The sequence below is a fragment of the Argiope bruennichi genome, chromosome 1 (genome assembly GCF_947563725.1).
Source record: "Argiope bruennichi chromosome 1, qqArgBrue1.1, whole genome shotgun sequence".
Taxonomy (NCBI): domain Eukaryota; kingdom Metazoa; phylum Arthropoda; class Arachnida; order Araneae; family Araneidae; genus Argiope; species Argiope bruennichi.
Genome location: NC_079151.1, coordinates 98,146,153 through 98,168,691, shown reverse-complemented (window position 1 = coordinate 98,168,691; position 22,539 = coordinate 98,146,153). Strand labels below are relative to the sequence as shown.

General features: G+C 26.2%; 1 protein-coding gene across 1 annotated transcript in view; it reads right to left on the bottom strand.

Annotated features, from left to right (window-relative positions):
* The window catches only part of LOC129958017 (Kruppel-like factor 3), an 82,068-nt gene extending 59,901 nt beyond the window's left edge, over window positions 1–22,167 (bottom strand). The window contains exon 1 of the mRNA XM_056070569.1: window positions 21,762–22,167. Within this exon, the coding sequence (XP_055926544.1) occupies window positions 21,762–21,869 (108 nt within the window). The 5' untranslated portion in view covers window positions 21,870–22,167. The remainder of the gene's footprint in view (window positions 1–21,761) is intronic.
* Window positions 22,168–22,539: the final 372 nt, after the last annotated feature.

Here is a 22,539-nt window from a genome sequence, read left to right as displayed (position 1 = left end):
ATTTTTAGGTCACGTGAAAAAAAAAATCTGAAAATATTTTAAAATCATGTTGTTTAAATGCACTTAAAGCAAATTAGGATAAAAAGTTACTAAATATAATCCAATCGTAAAGAACAGAGTTTTTATTCATTCAATTATTTGGGAGTGATTATTTTAATAAGATACCTTCCATGATTATTTTCTTTACCAATTTTTCATTCTTTTAAACAGAATATTAACTAGTTTTCGACACATGATTACTACATTTACAGATTTTTGTATTCATTTCCAGAGCAGAAGTGTTACAGTGTAATTTATAACAATGAAAACGGACCATAGAAAGCATCAAATATTTTTATAACTGTTTCCCTTATTGGATAAATACTACTTATTTTCACTACGCACAAAATAGATCTGAAAAATACAAACTATTTTATTTTCTTAATTTTATCAACTTCATCTAGTACAAAAGAAGTCACATAAAACCGTTAAATTGAATTTGCAGGAAAAATTTGTTCAAAAGTAACTGTATATTTGCGTAGTTAGGTTAAACTAATAAAGACGACGTGATTTCGTAACAACTATTTGGGTGGTTGAATGTAAGCATTGTTTAAGAATATCTGTTTCCTTTTCGTCTGTGAGAATGACCATATTTTAGAAAAAGAGGTCGCACAACTTTCAGATCAAGAGTTGTTTCATAGTTTTTCAAAGTCGTTCATTTTGTTCCATGACTACAATGTTTTTTTTTTTTTTTTTTTTTTTAAATATGTTAGTGAATTTTTGAAAATAAATATCGTCATTGAATAGGATTTTAGGGACTTGCGACCTGTTTTCAATTATGAATTGTTTCAGAGTGCTTTAAAGGTACTCATTCTTCATATAGTCTACGATGAATTCGTTTTGCAAGTTTCTTCAGCAAATGTATATCACAGATAGATAAGATTTTTAGGCTTAACAGCTTTATTAACAATTACAAGTATATTCGCACTCTAAGTTTTACTATTAGCTATTTTACTAATCTTTAAAGCTGTGGATTCTCTTTTATGACTACTGTATATGTTTTTTTGTGTAAAACTGTGTGCTAGTGAATTAAATAAGCATGAAGCATATTTTAGGAAACCATTAATTGATTATCAATTCGAGGAAAATATATACTAAAATTCTGATTAAAATTATGTATTCGAAACTAACTTCAAAACCAGAGTTTTCTAAATTATGATCCATATCCCTAACTGGCGCTGAACTGGTGTTTTTGGAATTTCGGCAACATATGACTTTGACAATCAGTCATGAAATTATAATAAAATGACTACAGAAATAACTTTTATTGAAGTTAAATAGATATTTCTTCATTTTATATTAAATATTTTTTATCATTTATCATCAATTAATTATACCGTGTTTTCCCGCCAAAAACATTTTTACTTAAAGTTACCATAAAAGGAATCACGGAAGGAGGAAATTTATAAAATTCAATTTCATTCGAAGAGAATGAAAAAAAGTCGTTTTTTACTATAATTAAAAGAAAAATTTACTGTCAAATATAAAATTCAACTGAAAATTTAAAAACTGAAATAAAATCTTTCCTCGTATTGCTTTTTAAAATTTTAAATCAAAAATGATTTTAGTTTTTCAGTTGATATTAATTATATTTTCCTTTTCCAGCATGATAAAAATTTGATTTACAAATTCATTTAGAGGAATAATTAAAAATATACTAAGAAAAATAAACTGTTTTGTAAAATATCAAAAAAAAGGGGGGAATTCTAACTGTTTAAATTTTTTTTAAACATTGGCTTAACGACTGGGTGACAAAGAAAATATAGATGTCCCATATTTCCTTTTAGGATATGCAACGAAAAAAAAAGGTTAATGTGCTAGGTCATTTTTAAATCCACGTATGACAATAAGGGAAATAAATAACACCATGCCCCTGAGGCATTTGCTAAGTCGGTGATGTTAAAACTAGGAGAGAAAAATTCATAACTCCCCTGGCGCCATTGACTCCCGCTGCTCCATTACTTGTAAACAAGAATATTTAAATTAGATCATATGACTCAAAACGCTAGTCATTATTTAAAATGAAGCTGTGGCATATGTAAAATACAAAATTTTGGCCAAATTACGTAAGTTTTTTTTCGGATCCAAAGAATGATGAATAAGAAAAATACAAATTTGAAAGCTAATAAGTATGAATACGGATAATAGAATTAGATGATTTTTCTTTTTTATATATATAAATGCCATTTCAGATCTAAAACTGTCTCTTGAGAAAGCTAAATTCATAACTCTCAGTAGGACAGTGGCTTCTGCTGCTTGTAAACAAGAATATTTAAATTAGATTTTATATTTTAAAATACTAGCCATTATTTAAAATGAATGTCTAATATTTTTAGAAGTTTTACATAGGAAAAATGATGTCGTTGTTTTTAAATCCAAAGAATTATCGATTAAGAATAACCGAATTTAAATAATTTTCCCTTCCTTTGTAAAAACTTTGTTTTTTATATAAAAGATTAAATTATTTTTAAAATTTATTTTATTACACTTATATTATTCTCAACATACATGACACCCACTATAATTGTAGCATAATACTTAATATCTAGAACATTAGAAAAGATATATGCTTCTAAATGAAAAAAATACTTTAAATGGCATAAAGAATTATATGCCACGGTTTTGAATTGAATGAGTTATGAAGCTTTAAAAATATCTCTAACATGCACGATTTTAATCTATTTCAATTTACACACGGCATCTCCCCGAGAAAAAGTTTGATTTAAAATGTTAAAATTCAAAACTCCTTAATTTATTTATTTAAGAGTTCACCTTAATTTATTTAAGAGTTCACCTTACTCGCACGATTTTTATTCAAAATTTTAAGGTCCCCTAGAAATATTTACTATTTATGAAGAATAGGAAGAAGGTTAAAATTTTAATCTTCGTAGCTTTTTAGAAGTAATATTTATTGACTCAAATAATATAAAATATAGTTCTTTACGTCAAAAAGCACTTTTTGAATCGTAAATGTATGCCTATTTCGAATGGTTTAGAAATCAACATTTGGACCACAATTAGAATGGATACCCTGTGCATTTTGTTGCCATTAAAAATCGTACATGTGGTTTTCCAACTTAAAGTGAGTTAAATTATATATCAATGAATTAAAAAACACTGCGGCAATAACAAACAAAATAAAATTACTATCATTGTTAAATATTTCTTTCAAGATCATTTGTTAAGGTCTTAACCATGATCTCTTTGGTTACGTTTTCCAGACCATTAACCTTGGAGTAACTGACGGATCTATCTCCCTTTTAATTTTCAATAACAAAGCAACATAATCCATTTAGTTCAACTTTCTTTGTATTCGCAAACTATTAAATTACGCTGGAGTCAACCAGAGCCAGTTCTTCTTCCCAAACAGAAACTTACATTAGGCAATTCCAGAGCTTTGTTATGAGCAGTTACGTGGCTCAACCGATCCATCCACGTTAAAGCTCAATCGATTGAATAGAGTTAAGCTCATTCTCTGTTATTATCGTGCTCTCTTGGAAACGAGAACGGAGAAACATTTCTGAATTCAAGTCTCGGTAAATGATAATTTAGATCTCGTTCTCCGTTTTTGGAGAGGTTCCAAGACTCATCAACCAGAACTCCTAAATGCCCGCCGTATACTACGAGTGAGTGGCATGTTACATGCAAAATTAATAACGATGGAATTTGTCAAAGCAAGACCTACTTGAGACAAATTCAACATGATAGGCTTAGGGCAAAATTCCATGTTTCCTACTACGTCTATGGATACGTGTACACTATAAGAATTCAAGAAATAAAAAAATAGAAAACTCCAGCTGTTTAGGGAATTAAATAAAATATGTGCGGTTAGTTTGAAACAAAATGTTGAATTCATTTGATTAATTGATTTAAAGTTTATAAAATCTAATTGCGAGTAAGAAGAATTTGTCAAAGCAAGTTCTATTTAAGATAAGTTTAATTTGTTAGAATTAGGGCCGAATCCTCTTTTTTTTTCTGCGCATACATTAATTTTATAAGAATTCAGGAATTAAAAGAATACAAAATTTATAAGGAATTCAAAATATGAGATTGGTCTTAAAAAATGTTGAATACATTTGATTAAATAAAATTCATTAAATTTAATTTCGAATAATAGGTATTTCTTGTTGAATTTGTCAAAAAAAGAGCTATTAAAGACAAATTCAACGTGATCAAATTTGGGCAGAAATCTGTTTTTTGTTGTTGTTGTTTTTTTTACTACGTCTGTATACACATATAATACAAGAATTTAAAAAATAAACAAATTTACAATTATACGTGGAATTAAAATACAAATAAATAGAAATTTAAAAATGTATATATGTTTAACTAACAAAAAGTTCACAAAAAACAAAATGATGTAATTCCAGATAATAGAAATTCATTGTTTCATTTGTCAGAGCAATGCTTATTATTATCATGATGACAGACTTAGGGCAAGATTCTATTGTCTTTTTCGCATTTGTATATATACACACATTAAAAGAATTCAGGTAATAAAATTTTACCAGGGAATGGGGAATTCAACAAAATATGAATAGAAATAATTTTTACATTAAAATATAAAATATATTTAAGTAACTAAAAGCTTACAGAGTCTGTTTTCTGTTTACAGGGATTTCTTGAAACGTTTGTTATATCAAAGTGAAATATTATTCTTAAACTATGAATTTATTAAAATAATATTTATATATTTTTATTTAGTTGATATCAGTTTTGTAAAAATGTAATACTGCAATCATTTTTTTTGACGTACTTGATGTACTCAAGTTCTGAAATGTTGTTAAGTTCTATATTCTCATGGCAATTAACCGACTGTTTGAGTTAAATTTTGATTTCATATATTTGGCGCTATTTGGTGGCATATTTGCGATATTTTGTATAAGATTCTATAATGTTTATTTGATAAATCTTAAAATATGTGAACACTACAAAGCAGAAATTAAAAGTATTATAAAATCGTCGTTTTAATTATGAACTTTTCGTAAACTAATTTTGGAGTGTCAAAACAAAAAAATATAAAAGCATCTGATGCTTTGAGTAATACATGAAAATTAAGTAATTTCTCAAAAAACTTTAATATTCAGAAAATAGTAAAATATACTACGAATTTTAAAATAATTATGGCTTTTTTTAATTTAGTCTTTACTTATTTATATTTTTTGTTTCGATCTTCAGTTTTGTGATTTCATACGCTAAAATATTAATTAAAGTTGGGTTTTAAAAATTTCTTTATTAAGTATTTGAATTTGAATTTCTCCAGTTCCTAAAGTTCAAAAAGAATGTGCAAAGTTAATGAAGTTAGTATGCATCCATCATTGTATATTCACTTTCGTTAACGTCTATGCAATATTTCAAGTTCTCAAATGATACTTATTTCAGAACTACAACAGTAAGACATCTAAATGATGACTGTGGAGATACGGAAATTGAAACATATACGCCAGAAATCAATTTTATAAACTCTATTGTGAAGTACATTATTAGAAAAATTACATATGCTTACTTAAGTATGAGAAAAGAAAAAATGTAATTTTTATTAATTTAAATAGATTAAATAATAAATCATATATTTATTCATTTACAAAACTTTATAAATGAATAAATCTTCTTTCTTCGTTGTTGTTGATCTTGAACTATCAAAAAAATTATATATTTTATGCAGTATTTTAGTAATTAAATTTTATTTTAATATTATAAATATTAAAAAGATATAATTTCTAGCTTTAGTTCAAGTTTTCTTTCAGTTATAAATATATGTACGATAGACACTTAGAAAATAAAGACAGTTTTCATCAAAATTCTAGATTTAAATTAATGGCAATCAAATTTTTGACACAACAAATCTTATACTTAATAAAACGTTGAAATGATTAGGACAATCTTAAGAAAATTAATAGTATCAATGCATTAAGAAGAGTATACAAGGTAAGAAATAATAAATATGAAATACCTTTTCTTAAAAATTTTTTATTTAAACTTGAGGAAAATGTAAAATAAAATTTTTTTACGAATGTAGCAAAAATTATTGTATTTAATTAAATAGTAAAAAATTAATGAAATATATATATATGAAACGAAATAGAGAAATTTATAGGAAAAATTTTACAGAAAAACGTTCGGAAGCAGTTGCAAAAGAAAGAGAATGAAATATTATTAGAAGACGAAATGAATTAATTTGCCGGTACACATTTTGCAAAAGTCAAACATATAGAAGAAATATCTATAAAACTGTAAAAGAAATGGAATTAAATATTATTCGGAAATGAAATCGAAGTCATTTTCATGAACAATTTTATAGAAATCTAAATTACTAAAGGAATATTAAATTACTGAAGGAACAACGAAGGGATTGCAAATGAAATTAAGTTGTCGAATATTATTAAAGAAGAAATAAAGTAATTTACTAGAATAATTTTACAGAAGTCAAACGTGCAGGAGGAAAATTGAAGGAATTGCAACAGAAATTGAATTAAATATTAATAGAAAATGAAATAAAGTAATTTGCAGGAGCAATTTTACAGAAATCAAATGTTCGGGAGGAATATTTAAGGAATTGCAATTCGAATTTTGATTTAGAATTCGTGTTAGAGGTTAGATTGCCTGCCCGATTATTATTCAATTTAAAAGAATCTACACAAGTGTCAAGAAAGCCTTAATGTCACTCTTTATCTCATATCTATAATTTTTCCATTGACAACTACTACTTAGGCAAATGAGTTCAATCGGTTCGCTTTCCTATCCTCAATTTGCATAAAAACACGTCCTCCAGGTTTAAAAATCTCATAACCTAATCCTTACCAGCCAGTCAATACACTATCTAGTCAGAGTAATGGTCATTGAAAGTAACAACAACAAAATGGCGCAGAAACTATTCCTAAAAGAATGCATAATTTCCATCGCCTCAGGTGACGAATGTCTCTCGAAAAGTTTGCTGGTAACCGAGCTGCCAGTTGTCGCTTAGGGCAGCGAAGAAGTCGAATGGCCATCTTTCATTATATAGAACACATGGAAATTGAGAACTCATTTTTTCTTCATCGAACTTTTTACCAATAACTGGGCCAATAAGACGACTAGTAATTGCGTGCACTTGTGCGATGCTTGCGCCCGTAAATCATTAAATCTTCAAATGAATCATTGGAAGGATTAAGGTTCTGGGGTTCATTTGTTTTGGTACATTATTTTTCTTTTTTCTTTTCTTTTCTTTTCTATTTTTTTTCTACCCGTTTAGGCCATCGTATGCAGTGTACATACCAAATTATCTGCAGCAAGATTACATTAAGTGCACCAGTCGGAATACGATCGTACGATCATTCGTCACGATTGCCTTCTGCTCGGTTAACAGGAAAAAACAGTTTTCAAAATAGGTGTAGTTAATACAAAATGTAGAAAAGCGGTTATTTTTAGCGAACGAAATATAAGCACGCGTGTAAGTAATTTCGAAGGAATGTTTTATCCTCGCATGCGATAAATAAGATAATTGGTCAATGTTTTACAGGAAGCGATCATCCAGTTCTTCATCGGTCTCAGAGCTATTGACTTTATTGATATTTATCTTTCATAGAAAATCGATGCAGAAATAACAATCCTTCTATTTCTTTGATTCTAAATCAACCAAATGCATCACTAAAATGCTTAACAATTATTTTAAATAATAAAAATGTTAATTTTAAAATTTAGGTTGAACTGTTAAATCAAAGCTATACCATCTTACATTTGAATACCTCATTGCATCTTGAAGATATCAGATTAATAAGAAATAAATATTCGAATTGAAGATAATTAAAAATTTAAAAAATTTCTAAATGAATCAATTATTAACATTAATTGTTAACATCAGTTATTTTTTAATGATTTTTTTTCAAAATGAAAGAATTAAATTATGATTAAAACAATGCAATTAATATTTTCTTTAAAAAAATTAAGTTTTTTCAAACTTTTAGAATTAATTTTCAGAGATTTACTTTAAACAGAATTATATTCAGTGTAAACTGAAATTCGAAATAGATTCAGAAAAAAAATGAACGTTTTATTTTTAAAACCAATGTAATTTATACTTCAATAAAATTTTATCACGATAATTCTTCTTAAGTTTAAAATTTTACAGATCAGTCTATATTTTAAAAAAGTACTTTTATTAAGAAATAAGGAGCTTATGTGTGCAGATGTATGTCTGTGGCTTTATTCAGAACATATGGTTTTGTATAATAATATCAAATTTAGCACAAATAAATACTGGAATTTTATAGAAATTCTTTTTAAAAATTACAATTAGAATTTTAATTAATTAAAAATTAAGGAATATTTTGGAGTTATTATGGAATAACTCACAAAAATATTACTGTACGAAATATTTCGCAGCATTTTAAAATTAAGAATTTTTTTTTAATAATAGCAGTTTAATTTCCGCGCAATTTTTTAAAAATTTAACATTAAAAAATAGTTTCTGTATAATTTTTAATAAAAAATATCATTGTTCGAATGAAATTCAAACAATTTTCATCGGTGAGTTTAACATTTAATTGAGAGATTTTCTTCCAATGTTGAAAAACCCGCGTAGTTTACATGAGGAATACAAAATTGACGTTTAAATCCCACAAAAGACAATATACGATAAGACAGACATATATGTCTTTAGTGGAAATATGATATCACAGAACTTGACAAAGAATTTCTAGTGTACAGTAAATAAAAAAGATATAATATTATTAAAACAACCCAGTTTTAATGTGTATCCCAATCTGATACTTAAAAATTTATTAAAAAATTAAGAGAATAATAAGCATTGAAAGTTAAACACAATAAATATTTCCAGTCAGCTAGCAAGTAATGGAAGGTGGGAAATAAATAAATAAAAAATAAAGGCATCTTTGAAGTTTCAGCTTTTAAAGTGGGAATTTAATTTATATAAAATTCAATATCAAATATGGCGAAATCATTAAAATGAATTCCGTGAAATAAATGTTAAGCTATCTTTTTAAAAGAGTTTTAGTCTGTTAATTATAGAAAAATGATTATGGGAGAAAGAAGAATGAATAAAATATATTTTATTTTGTTTCCTGCTTTTAAAACATTTCGCAGAGAGAGAAAAAATTGCATTTCTTCCAAAATATTCATTCTTTGGAAACTGATATTTTTTTCCTTACTTATTAAATATTTCAAAAAAATAATCAAAGTCATAAAAATATATAATTCTATTTTCTAAGAACTCATTTCATCGAATATTTTTTTCTTCCTAATACTAGTGAAACATTATTTGTAGCCATATTATTAGTACTAATAGAATAAAACTATTCAAAACTGCATTTCTATAGATTCAGTTTCATGCGACTTCTCCTATATATGTAAATTTATTACATTTTAGTATCATAATATTGCAAATTTCTATTTCCTTATTCAGGAAAAGTAAGTAATAATGAAAAAAGAAACAAACTGGAATGAAGGATCCAGAAATTTTAAAGTTATCTTCTTTTTCGTAAAATATTGAAATGCCTAGTTTAACGTATTTTAAATGTCTCTTCCCAATGCTATAATTTAAATACTGAACATTTACTTTATAACAGAACTTACGCCCCGTAATTAGAATCAAAATCTCCCAAAAATAATTTTATTTAAAGATTAGTCTCGTTTTATAGTTAAAGAATTCAATTTTCGTTCAATGGCAAAGGATACCGCGCATATTGTTTAACATGAATGCACATTGATTTGAAAGTTACTGTGAGTTCACATTGTTTTTCTCCCATCAATGAAATATGCAGTGGCGTTAAAAATTAAATTGCGATGGAATATTTGATATGCATCACATGATCATAAGAGTTTCATTGTAACTAAAACATTTTGTAGCTTCTTTACGTTTTAAAATGATTTAGTCACAGTGAATTAGGAGACTTAAATATGAAAGAGTGCTTTAACCACTTGATTTCGACCAAATTTAAGCAAATTCAGTCCCTTAACATCATCTCAAATTAGAAAATGAAAATAAAAGGGAATTTAAGTAAAGATATCGTAAACTTTTTTTTATTTAGACACATATTAAAAATATAAATAATTGAATAATGTGGTGCTAATATGAAATCTGGCAATATTTAGATTGGCACATAATTTTGGTAATTCAAAATTATTCAATTATTATAAAATAAATCTAAAATAAAATAATTTTATAAAATTTTTAGGCTTTTTATATTAAACAGTTATTTTTGTAATGAATAAATTTTATAGAATTAAATGCAACATTTTCTTAGATTCTATAAACAGGATTTTAAAAATTTGTCTTAAAACATATTAAGACAATTTTTTTAAAAAAATAATGAAACTCTACTTTTTTATTAACCTCAACGAATATTTTTATATAATATCCCTATTGTCCGAGTTATAAAACTAGGACTATAGATTACTAACTTTGAAATCTAAAATTTAAAAAAAAACATATATTTCTTATATTTAAAACATTACTTTTTATATTTATAACTTTGTTTTTCAACAATTAGGATATGATGAATATTTAGCAACTTCAATTGTTAATGATTCATAAAAAAAATCCTGACTCACAAAGTTTTCCGAACATTTACCGCAACGCAGGATTCGCTTGACTTATTTCATCACCTTCTTTTGAATTTTTGAAGAACTGAAGCAAATTATTAAGCAGAGTAATAAAAGCTTTTATTTGATAACCTTGCAAATTTCTTTCGTTTACAAGGTTATTAGCACCTTGCGCTTGCTGGGGGAAAAAGCAGGTACCAATGGGAGTTGAAAGTGCATATTTTTGTGAACGAAAAGAAAGCTGCCTTCTTTTCAAGGACGATAGCGAAGTTAACAATGTTTTTAACCTCCTCCAAAAGAGGAGAAAATTAGCACTCTTCTAGATAAACTGAAAAAGATTTTGTTTTCCATGTCTTGTATAGTTTAGCTTGCGGTATATCGTGAAAAGTTTTTTTCAATATGTTTTTTGCACTGAAAATTCAGAATAGATGTTGAAAAGTTGTGATTTAAAAGAATAAGTATTGAAAATTTGGGAGTGTATAATAAAGAACACCAAATTTACGAAAGATCTACCCTGTCTTTAATAATATCTTGCTGGATATAAGGTCACTTAATGAAATCAAGCAATATATACACAGATATGAGAAGTTCACCTTTCTGAAAATGAAGATTTTTCTGCGTGATTTCTAGGATTTATCAGAAAAATTACACTTTAATAAAATAATTGCCAAGAGGAAATAAGAATAAATTGCTCAACTATGGAGAATTATCAAGTATGTGGAACATTTTAATTGTTTTAAAATATTTTAATTGCCATTTTGTTGCAAATAAAGTCTCTGAATATCTCAAAACAAGATGCATGTTTAAACATAAACAGTCTTATTTTAAACTAATTATTTCAGGTTTTTACGCTCTTAAATTCAAATTATAAAATAACGAAATTAATAATAATAAAAGAAAAACTCGAGTAATTCTTTAAAAAAGATTCCGTTAATTAAGATCTGACTTTTTTTTTCTTTTACACCTTCTTAGTTCATTGTAGAAATAGGGCATTTTCTTGGAATTTTTTTTCCCGCATTGACAGCAAATTGGTTTTTAATTTATCTGTAATCAAATAAGATTATGGATGTTATATTTTCTTTTAGGTTAATTTAATTACATACACAAACACCTTTTTTTAAACAATAAAAATGGTATATGTTAATTAAACCATTGTGTTATTGAAATATCGAATATATTATGTATGCAAAAAATCTATGTCAATATTTTTAAATTATATGTTGAAAGAAAGAAATACCGAAATGCATGTATTGACTTCAAAAATATAAACTGAATATTCATGAATTTTTAATGAACTTTGTTTCGTCTTTTCCTTACACTTACGAAAATTCTACATTATAGGTTATACTATCTAGAATGATATATAATATTTATTCAAAAAACTGGTGTTCGTATTTCAAAAATATATTAACAATAAATAATTAAAGAAAATAACCGACATAAACTGTATATTCATTAACATTTACCGACCCAAAGATACAATTTTCTTTGCAGTTAGGAGAATTATATATAAAACCTCTTGCAGTTTTGAATTTATTTTATTCTGATTTGGTTTTAATACTATTAATTTAAAGTTGGATGTTTGATTATTTTCACAATATTACATTAGAAACGCATCGCTTTTCTTGAATGAGAAATACTTATGATTTTTTTTTCTATATTCAATCATTTTTATTTTGCCATTTGATATTATAAAACCTATTTTTCGATAGCTTTTCCCTACCCGGAAATGAAATATTAGAAATCTATCTCTTTCCAACCAAACTTGTTTTATCGTACGATGCGTGGCATGCTGAATTGAAATTTTTATTTTAATCAGGAAACTAAATGATTTCGTTGCATCATTTATTGAAATCTGTAATTTTTATTTTTAAAAGTGAATTTCGGTCTCATTAATAAATTATGCATTAATAATTAAACCGATTCATTACTGAAACTAAACGTAATTGAGTGAATGCAATGCGGAAAATTTTCCAAATAAATTCGTTTTTGATAAATTAGGACTATTGAAAATGAAATTTATATTTTGATTATTTGAATGCTTTCATGAAACATAATTGTTTTAGCTTGAATATAATTAAACGGCAAACGGAACGAAATTTCAACTATTTCTACTCAAGCATCTATTTATATATTAGGTGCTTGAAAGTATTTTGATTGTTTTTTTTTTTAAAGGACAAAAAAAAAGGATTCGTTTTTTTATCGAAAAAAATTGGTACAATATATATATATATATATATATATATATATATCCTAGTGGAATCAAATCTCATGCCATCATAGTGCTTGCTATTAAAATTGTGACTGCCGAATTCATCATCAAAATATTTTCCATCATTTTCTACAAATTTTTCCCATTTTCGTTCAAGTCTTGCAACTGATAGTCTTCGAATTTTTTTATTCCTCCTCCAGGCATTTCTTTGTCCGACATTTGTTATGACGGAGCAGCTAAAAGTATCTGATGGCCTACGGTTCAGATTTCTTCAAATCAAACAAACAACAAAAAAAAGAAATGAGCGTCGAAAATGCAATTTGGAGCGTTCCATAACTGGGGTCTGTATAACTGAAAAACTCAATAATACTAAATGGATGGCTTTCGAAATGATAACAATAAAGTAATAGTGAAGTAGTAAATCCCACAACCATTGTCGGTTATAATTCGCATGTTTACCAATAGATGTCGCAAATTAGAATACATGTAAGCCGCTAATATATATAACGCTATTGTACGCGGCACAGAGATCGCCCATTTTTACTTATTATGGAATGGCAACAGCCATATGTAATCTAAAATTTCAAGCTGCTTTATTCAGCGTTTATACAGCTGCAGTTAATGCAAGACTTCGCTAATTAAACAAAATTATTATAAATGCTGCTGACAGTGTCAAGCTATTCAGTCAGATGTTGTAACAGAAAACTAAGAAACAAACTTTAATCTGAAAATTTAATCGAGGGCCAAAATAGGCTTAGCCGTCTATCATTTACCTACGGGAACAGAAGACCACATCTTCCAAAACTATTAATTTCACGAAAAGATATTGCCTTATCTTAAAACTTTAAAAAATTATCCTTTTTATGATATCTATTTAATTTCTGAATAGTTTTTTCTTTACTTTTAATAAATTCTTCAAGTTTAATTTGCAGTGTTACGATGTTTTTAATGTTAAAAATTCAATATCCATCAAAATATTCAGTCGCGTGCTTCTATTAATGTTAAAATTAAGTTTCTTTTTTTAAGAAAGATGGAATTTTTTACTTGGACTGTAATTCCAAAAAATAATTTCCACTTCCGCTTTTATCTCGTAGCATGCACATTTTTAATTTAAGCCTACAATGATTTGTTGCAGAATGATTCAATTAAATTCATATTAACGGTATCAAATAAACAGAAATTTTAAAATCGCATTCCATGTCAATATTTTAATTGCCTAAAAAGTTAATAATCTAGGCAAGCAAGCTGATCGCCATAGGTGTTTAGCATTATTAAATGTATAACATAAACAAGTAGCAATTTCGTAAAAGTTAATAACCATTCTGTTTAGACTGAACAAAATGTATAAATACATAATAGCAATTTTGTAAAAAATGAGACAGAAATGTATTTTAATCCCTTTGAAGACTACAAATAGAATTACTAATTTCAACCTAAGCAAAAAGGGAATAAAATAAGTATGGCAATCACAGCTTTAGTTAAACTGAGTACCATTGACTTGTTAATCATTATTTTAAAAACTCTTTTTTTAAAAAAAAAAAATGGATCTCAGTGATACAAATGATATTAAAGTTTTGCGTTCTACTTGTAATGAAACTGATTTCCTTGGCCATCTTCACTATAATTATAAATTTTTTAGACTAATATCGATATGAAAATTACATCAAACAACAAACAGTACTACTGATCTAAAATAAAATTGCTGTATTATATTATACTTATTGTTTAAAAATAAAAATAATAATTAATTACATAAAAACTGTTTAAAAATTTTTTTAAACAAAAAATATTTCGTGATTCGTGCATTTTTTCAAAGAGCCATGTATTTTCAAAAACCAAACGGTAAAAGTGTTAACTATTATGTAATCATGTGAGCAGAAAAGTAGACATATGGAAAAAACATCGACTGTTATTATATTTGTATAAAAAATATACTTTAAAAAAGTTTTTCTGAAAGATATTAGTAAAATTATTAATTTAATTGAGTTGTAAAAATTTAAGCTTAAAAATTGCGAATGAAGCCACGGAATGCTTGCTGGACAGTTTGTTTCAAAATACTTAATTAATGGTATAAATGTCATCAACATTTTAAAAGGTTCTTATAAAATGCATTTCCCCTCTCCCCCATGTTATGAAAAAAAGGCATGAAAGATTAATTCTTGAATAAAATTTTTGCATACTAAAACGAAATAATATACAAATTTGTATTAGTAATATTAAAGTAAGAAACATTTTCCTCTCTTTTTTATGCATGGTAGTGATATTTATTTAGTGTACTTAAATAAAACAAAAATTAACAATACAAAAGATATAATAAACAACAAAAGAATTTGGAAGCCATTATACGGCCATTTTGGAAATGCCTTTATTCAGAAAATCTGATTAAAAGTATTTATTAATTCAATTTTTTTATTTATCGCTTGATTTTGTTACATTGTGTGAGTGTTCACTAACAAAATTATTTTATAATTTTAAAAAGTTTTTTCAAAAAATATTTTCTAAAATAATTATTACTATCCAAAGTTATTGCAACATTCTTATAAATCAAATTAGAGTAAGTTTAAAAATCCGCAGGAATTTATAAAAAAGATAACTCTAGCAGTAAATATCTGGAAATAGTATTTTTTAAAAAAATAATTGATTAATTAAACTATGATACTTAGTTATAAATTTTAGAATAATTTTATAAATGAAGATAAAAATTATCTTAAAAAAACTCATCATTAAATTAAAAATGGAAGGAAATGCTTATATAATAGACAGTTTTTATATAACAAAAATATAATAAGATAAGAAAACTTTTATTTAAATTAAAATTTTTTGGTCGTGAATAAAATGTTTTAAAAAAATCATAAAATGCATATATTTTGAGTTAATGATTGCATATATGCAGTCCTTAGTCAAAATAGGTTTTAAGTATTATGCTACGAATCATAAGACAGCTTTTGCAATTTAGTCTGTCCAATCAGCTTGCAGTATTTTCAGGTCAGTAGAACAAGAAGAAACTTGACAAATAGACTATTGATGTATGACTTGGTTAGGTCCACCTCAATTTTACTTTCTCATGAATATCATTTGAAGGTAATGGAGAAATAACCTCATCTAATTAACATGCAAATTCAAATAAATAAATGGATAAACAAAACAACATTTTCTGTATTAATCCTTTGAGGGATCATATATAGATCATTAATGGTAATTAAGCTGATCGATTATTTATGTTAATATTTTTTCTTAATATTAAACCAATAATTTTTAATCATAATTTATTCAGCCTTTATTGATATAAAATTATTAAAACCTTCCTATAACTAGAGCTCATTTATTTATATAATCATAAATTAACCATTTCAATTTTTTTTAAGTCATTCATCTTTTTGGCATTTATTTATAATGTTAATAGAATTAAACAAATTATTTTATGGCAAATAAACTGAATGAGAAATTCAACTCTATAATGATGGATTGGATGCTTTCAGGTAATAAGATACCTATTGCTTAAAGGGCGGAGAGTTATTTCGTTGTTAAATTGCTAAAATAGCTCAATGGAGCACTTGCAAGTTTTTATTATTTTATAAAATATTTTGAAAAATATCTATTCTTTATTTTCAACAATTTATGTCATTTTTAATGATATTTTACGATTATAGATGGCTGATTTTTATTTTCATTTCAAATTTAAACATAAAAATTCTACTTTAATTTAATTTCAAGGCACTTCAAAGAAAATGTTAAAAATTAAAACCATTACAATCGCTGTTATCTTGCACACAATAATTATTTTTTTAATTTATGAAATCACAGAATGTTTAATTTTCCGGACTATTTCTTATTTTCCATATTTATAAAAATCTTGAGCATAATTAACTTTGAAAATACTGGACTTTCTAATATAATCTTTTTATCTAAAAAAATAAGGAATTATGAGAATTATGCATTGCCTTGTTTGCTCAAATTTGAGCAAATTAACCTGTTAAGAGAACTTTGTTGTAAAATCATAACATGTAACAACTGATAAAAAATAAAATACTTTCAAAACAAGCGAATATTTTTTTTAAGTAATATATGAGATAATTATAATTTTCTCTACTGATCAATTCTTATGATAGAAAAAGGTTCTTTTAAAATATGAAACTTTCCAGAAATAAGAAAAACAAGAAGCGAAAATAAATCAGTTCCTTTTTGTTTATGAAGTGTTATATGCACGAGAACATTTCGGTTTCAAAGATACAATGTCGAGATATCAGCACGTAATAATTCAAACTTTATGGAAAGCTATCGATAAATCCTTTAAAAAAATAAATAACTTTCCAGAATAATAAAAAAGATGCTCTTCTGGTGCGTTCGAAACGTGATCACGACGGGATTCTTATCTTAAAATAATCGGAGTCATAATTTCCAGTCAAAAAGGTCGGGATCAAAAAAGTCAAAACAATCTCAAAGAGTTATCAATGATTTACTTGCACTCTGCAACCCCTAACAACAGCTTGTCACAAAAAAGAAGAACGTTATCTGTTACATCTTTGTTTTGGATCCGATGTTGTACGCAAACCTAGCAGGAATTTTGAAACAGACATTTATTTTTTCAAAAAAACTCACTTCGCTGTTAAAGAAATGTTTTTTAGTTAAGAAATGTGAAAAATAAAGTGAATGAGAAAATTATCAAAGTGATTTATGGTGTTCATAATTTTGCCATACAAAAGTAATTTGAATATTATTCTTAATCATTTGATTGAAGAGAGAAGAATTTTCTTGAACAACAATTTCTGTTAACATTTCCGTAATTTGAACATTATTCGTTATCGTTTTGATAAATTGTTAATATTTTTTCTTAAGTTTTCTTAATTTTTTAATAAATTATTAGTAAGCTAAATGCTTGATAGTAGATAAAATCAAATATAAAAATCTAAAAATATGTCATCATTTTCATATTTTTGTTCTTTTAAATTATATACAAGTATCAAGTAACAATTACATGATCAAATGATGAATAATTCATTAAAAAATTAGCAGTGTTAACTATAACCTCTATAAGTTTCGTCATTTGACAAAATTAACTATATAACGTCTATAAATTTCAACATTTTACTAAATTAACTATATAAGCTGTATAAACTTCAACATTTTTTGTAAGCACATCATTTACTTAATTTCTTTTACATTAATAAAAACATATCGGAACCATTAACTAGATGCCAATATATATATATATATATATATATATATATATTAATGTTATCCTTATATTTTTAGTATCTATTATAGTTTATAATAATAAAATAAAGGATTATTTGTGTTCTTATTAGATGGGAGAATTTGTTACTATATTTTTGTTGTTTTTAATTGAAAAAAAAAGGCTGCATAATTATTATATGAAGAATTTTTCATGCTTTATTTTTGCCATAAAGACAAATAATATTTATTAGAAGAGCCATTTTCGATAATTGATGTAGGTTGTATAAAACATAACATTATCTAATAAATTAAAGAACTATCGCTTAAAAAAACTAAACTTTTGAAAGAAATGAAAGAATGCAATTTAAGCTTTACGTATTGATTAAATTTGACGGAGCGTAACGCTTTCATGTAAAACTGATCTAACATTATAAACATCTATTTATTTATTAAGAAATGGAAACCAATTCATTAATTAAAGCTTAGCAAATTATTTTTTACGTAAATAAATTCACTTCAAGAAAGCGAACATTAAAACATTTTAACTGTATAGAAGTTAAATATTGCTAAGGATACACAAATTACTTCCTGGTTTCATCTTCTTGTAAACTCTAAACTTCATTGTTATTTGTAACTGTTTAATATATGTCTTTGATTTAAATATTATTGAATTTTACGAGCTTTGTTGTTGCTGATTTCACTGACACAAAATCAATACCAAAAATGTTCGATAAATTTGATAAATTTGACAATTTAAAGTTACTGAATGGTGTCATTTGACATAACTTGAACAGAAATATTATTTGAAATATATGAATCAGGAAATAGAATAATATTTAAAATTAAATATAACTTAATGGAATCTTATAATAGTCCAATTAAATTTTTCATTATTTTAAATTAAAAATCTCGTGAAATCTTACGAGCTATTATTCCATTGATCTAAGATTGTTTATTGTTTAATTATTTCCAACATTTCTTTTTTTTTGTATTATTTTGACTCTTATTTGGATAATATTTTTAATACATACTCTATTTCAACTGTTTATAGTCTCCATGGAAAATAATAGCATTCAAAATTTAAACAGTTATGCAGTTTTCTTCCTCGATCGCAAATACAGACAAAAAATATACTAAAAAGCACGTGGAAACAACGTTTCCATCTCAAATCTAAATAAATATTCCAAAAATATTAAAATAGCTGTCGAATCTGTATCATTTCTATTACACATATTTTCCTACTAACCTTAGAACCTAAGAATTACGTTTTTTAAAAACAACAACAACGTAAGAATTCTGTTGTATTTGCTTTTTCTTGATATTTAGTGACTTTTGAAATATTTGAGAGAAAATAAACATGTTTCTTTCATTTGACTTAAAGCTTCATTTTTTTATTTATTGAAATTCAAATTATTTGTTTGTCTAAAATTCAATAAACAGCCTAGAAAATTATTATCAAATTAAAAATAAAGATTATAATTGCTTTATCTATTTATCTTTATCTATTAAAGATATTTATCGCGCAAATCAATAAGAAAATTGCATTGATATACTTCTTCAAATGAAGCTCACTTAAACAAATAAGTGTGTTAATTGAATTTTAAAATCTTTAAGGAAACAACTCTCAAATCTAACGCATAATCTTCTTCTATACAATTCATGTCAAAAAAAAAAAACCCAAAAAAAACCCTTCTAATACTGTTTCTTAACATTTAGATCACAAATAGAACTGAAGTTTTTCCGTCATAACTTTAAGACCCTTTTCTTAAAAATAACTCCAAAAAATAAATATAAAATCATAATAATAATAAAAGTAAATCATTATCTTAAAAAAACTGAGAAGAAAAGAAAAGGAAAATTATAAACTCAAGATCAACGATAAACAAAATTGGGCGCCTGCCGTCCAAGATGTAGGTTTGAAATTTAGATTAGAAATGGATAACAATAGGGAAATGGCCAGTGATTGTGTCCGTAGTGCGATCTATTTTTGCAGTCCCTGCTCTGACGGTAATCGTGTCGACGCCGTGCCGGCTAAGTAACGGCGCGCTTACGGCATGCGTTTTGTCCCTTTGTTCTTGATCAGGAAATGATGGTCGCGTTATGTCAGTTCGTGCCTTTTGTTTATTTATTTGATTGCCAGTTTTTATAGCTACTTTTGGATGCTGTGTGTAGGTATTAGAAGGATTATCTGTCTATTTGGAGTTCGAAAGGGTGTAATTAAAGAAGAAAGGGAGTTTTTATGATTGGAAATTTGTGAAAATGTGAATTCGAAAAGGAAATTTTTATAACATAAATAGAAGTTGATATTCTTTATTTTAAATAAAAGAATTTCAAAAACGGAACGAAGTGTTCAGGATAAAATGTATTTAATAGTTTATTTTATTTTATTTGTTTATTTATTTTTGTTTGAAAACATTTAATGATTTCTTGTCGTTAAATTTTTGAGTGGAGTTTTAACATTTCTATTAATTTTAGCATGAGTATGAGAAATATTTAAATTAATATTTATTCTTAAGCTAAGATTTAGTTATGTATATATTTGATGTTTAATGTATTTCAAAAATGTTTCAGCCTCAAAATGAGGCTTTTGCTTAGTTTCTTTCAAGATATTTAAGAGGTCGTAGTTAACTTTCAAATAAATGCACTGTCTTAATACATAATATTTCCGTCATTTCAGAAATGTAAAGAATCAAATTTAACTTCATGAATTTACATTGGAAGATATTTTGGATTGAATTACATTACAAAATAAAAAACAATATTAATTTCTGTAGAATAATAGTGATTTTATGAAAATGATTTATAATACTGATGTAAACAATTAAAATTTCAAATAAACATATCCGAAATTTCTCCACTGAAAATATTCTCAATATTTATAAACTGTGTTAATAGAAAATTATCCTTCAATGTTTTTATAAAACGAAAAACAATCAATTAAGGAAATGTAGGCGTCGCATGTAATGTTCATGTTTCATTATTATCAGGCTATATTTTAAAGCAATCATTTTCTAAAAGAAATCTATTTACTGAAAAAATAGGATTTCATTTCAAAGTTCAGCTAAATAATATAAGTCGGAAGTTAGATTTAGCAAAAAGTGATATCAACTCAAAATATTTAATTCAAGAAAAATTAATATCAAATAGCAAGCGCAATTTCACACGAAAATTGTCCATTAAAATATTTTATATTGAAATAAAAGTTGATTAGGAAAAAATATCAATTCAAAATAAAGGGAAATTGTCAACAATAAAACTTCTATGTAAATGAAAAAAAAATGATTAAAAATAAAATGTAATGCAAATGAAATTTTAAAAAAATAATTGATCGATAGATAACTTACAAAAACACATTATATGTTTTAAACAAAGAAGTATTTTTAATACATAGAGTATTAAAAAACGATTTCAGGATTCCTGTTTTAAAATAATTTGCTTAACAACAAAATAGGTTAGTTCATTTTTACTTAAAAAAAAATTCATGCAATTTAAAAGTATAATAATAACAAATTCTGAAAAAATATTTTATAAGATTTATAAAATCGTTAATAGTTCGGGAACTAATAGATATCCAAAAATTATATCAGATCAAAATTTTTCGCATTACTTAAGATTAATAATTTCATGAATATATTATTTTTGGAAAGAATTTCCAAAGCTATTTTTTTTTTCTCATCGCTAATAGCATCTAATAGAGAGCATGGATGCAAAGTAAGTTAACACATTTAAAATAAGTTAGTTTAAAATAAGTTTTAAAATCACAATATCAATAAATTAAAATCGAAAATGTACTCACATCCTGAAACTCAGCCATATCCGTGGTCATCATGTCCTGCTTTGACGTTACTCCAGTGTTCATAAGCAAGGGGGTTACAGATGTACACTCGATACCGCTTGTGGTCATCCCTTTCAAAACATACACGAAACAATCCCACGGGGTACACTACTGTACCTCACCGAATCCCACCCCCACCAAGCGGCATGGGTTTCATTTTTAACAAATGGTATATAAAAGAAGCGAGAAAATCCAATAATCCTTTCTTATTTATAAACTTGTTGTTCAGTCAACTAAGAGGGTCTACAACTCCTGTTTTCTCACGTGCCATTACGGTGTATACTCCCACACATAATGCGTGTGGGACGGAGGCAGACCACTGTCCACGCGCTCAGGCACACACCGGTAGGAACGGTCACACCTGTACTTGTGCATAGGGTCCATCTGACTACCTTACTTTCATTAGACCGAGGTCCAAAAGTAGGTCGCCCCCTAGCGGCAAATGGGCCCAGGTAGAGAGACCAGTTGAGGTTAACTCTCCAACTGTAAGTTCGCTTCGACTGACGTGCGATTTCCGATATGGTCACTGGGCATGATGATTTCGGACAAGTTTTTTCACAATTTTGGGCTGCCACTGCGAAGTTGTTGGACATAGATTTCAGTTTGTTTTCGAATCAAGCTTATGAGATTATTTTTATGCATTTTAACAGAGGATTACAGAATGTAATGTGTTATTAACTATACGGAAATTATTCCATTGTAAAATAAGCGGTTTTACATATTAATGTCTGAAAAACTT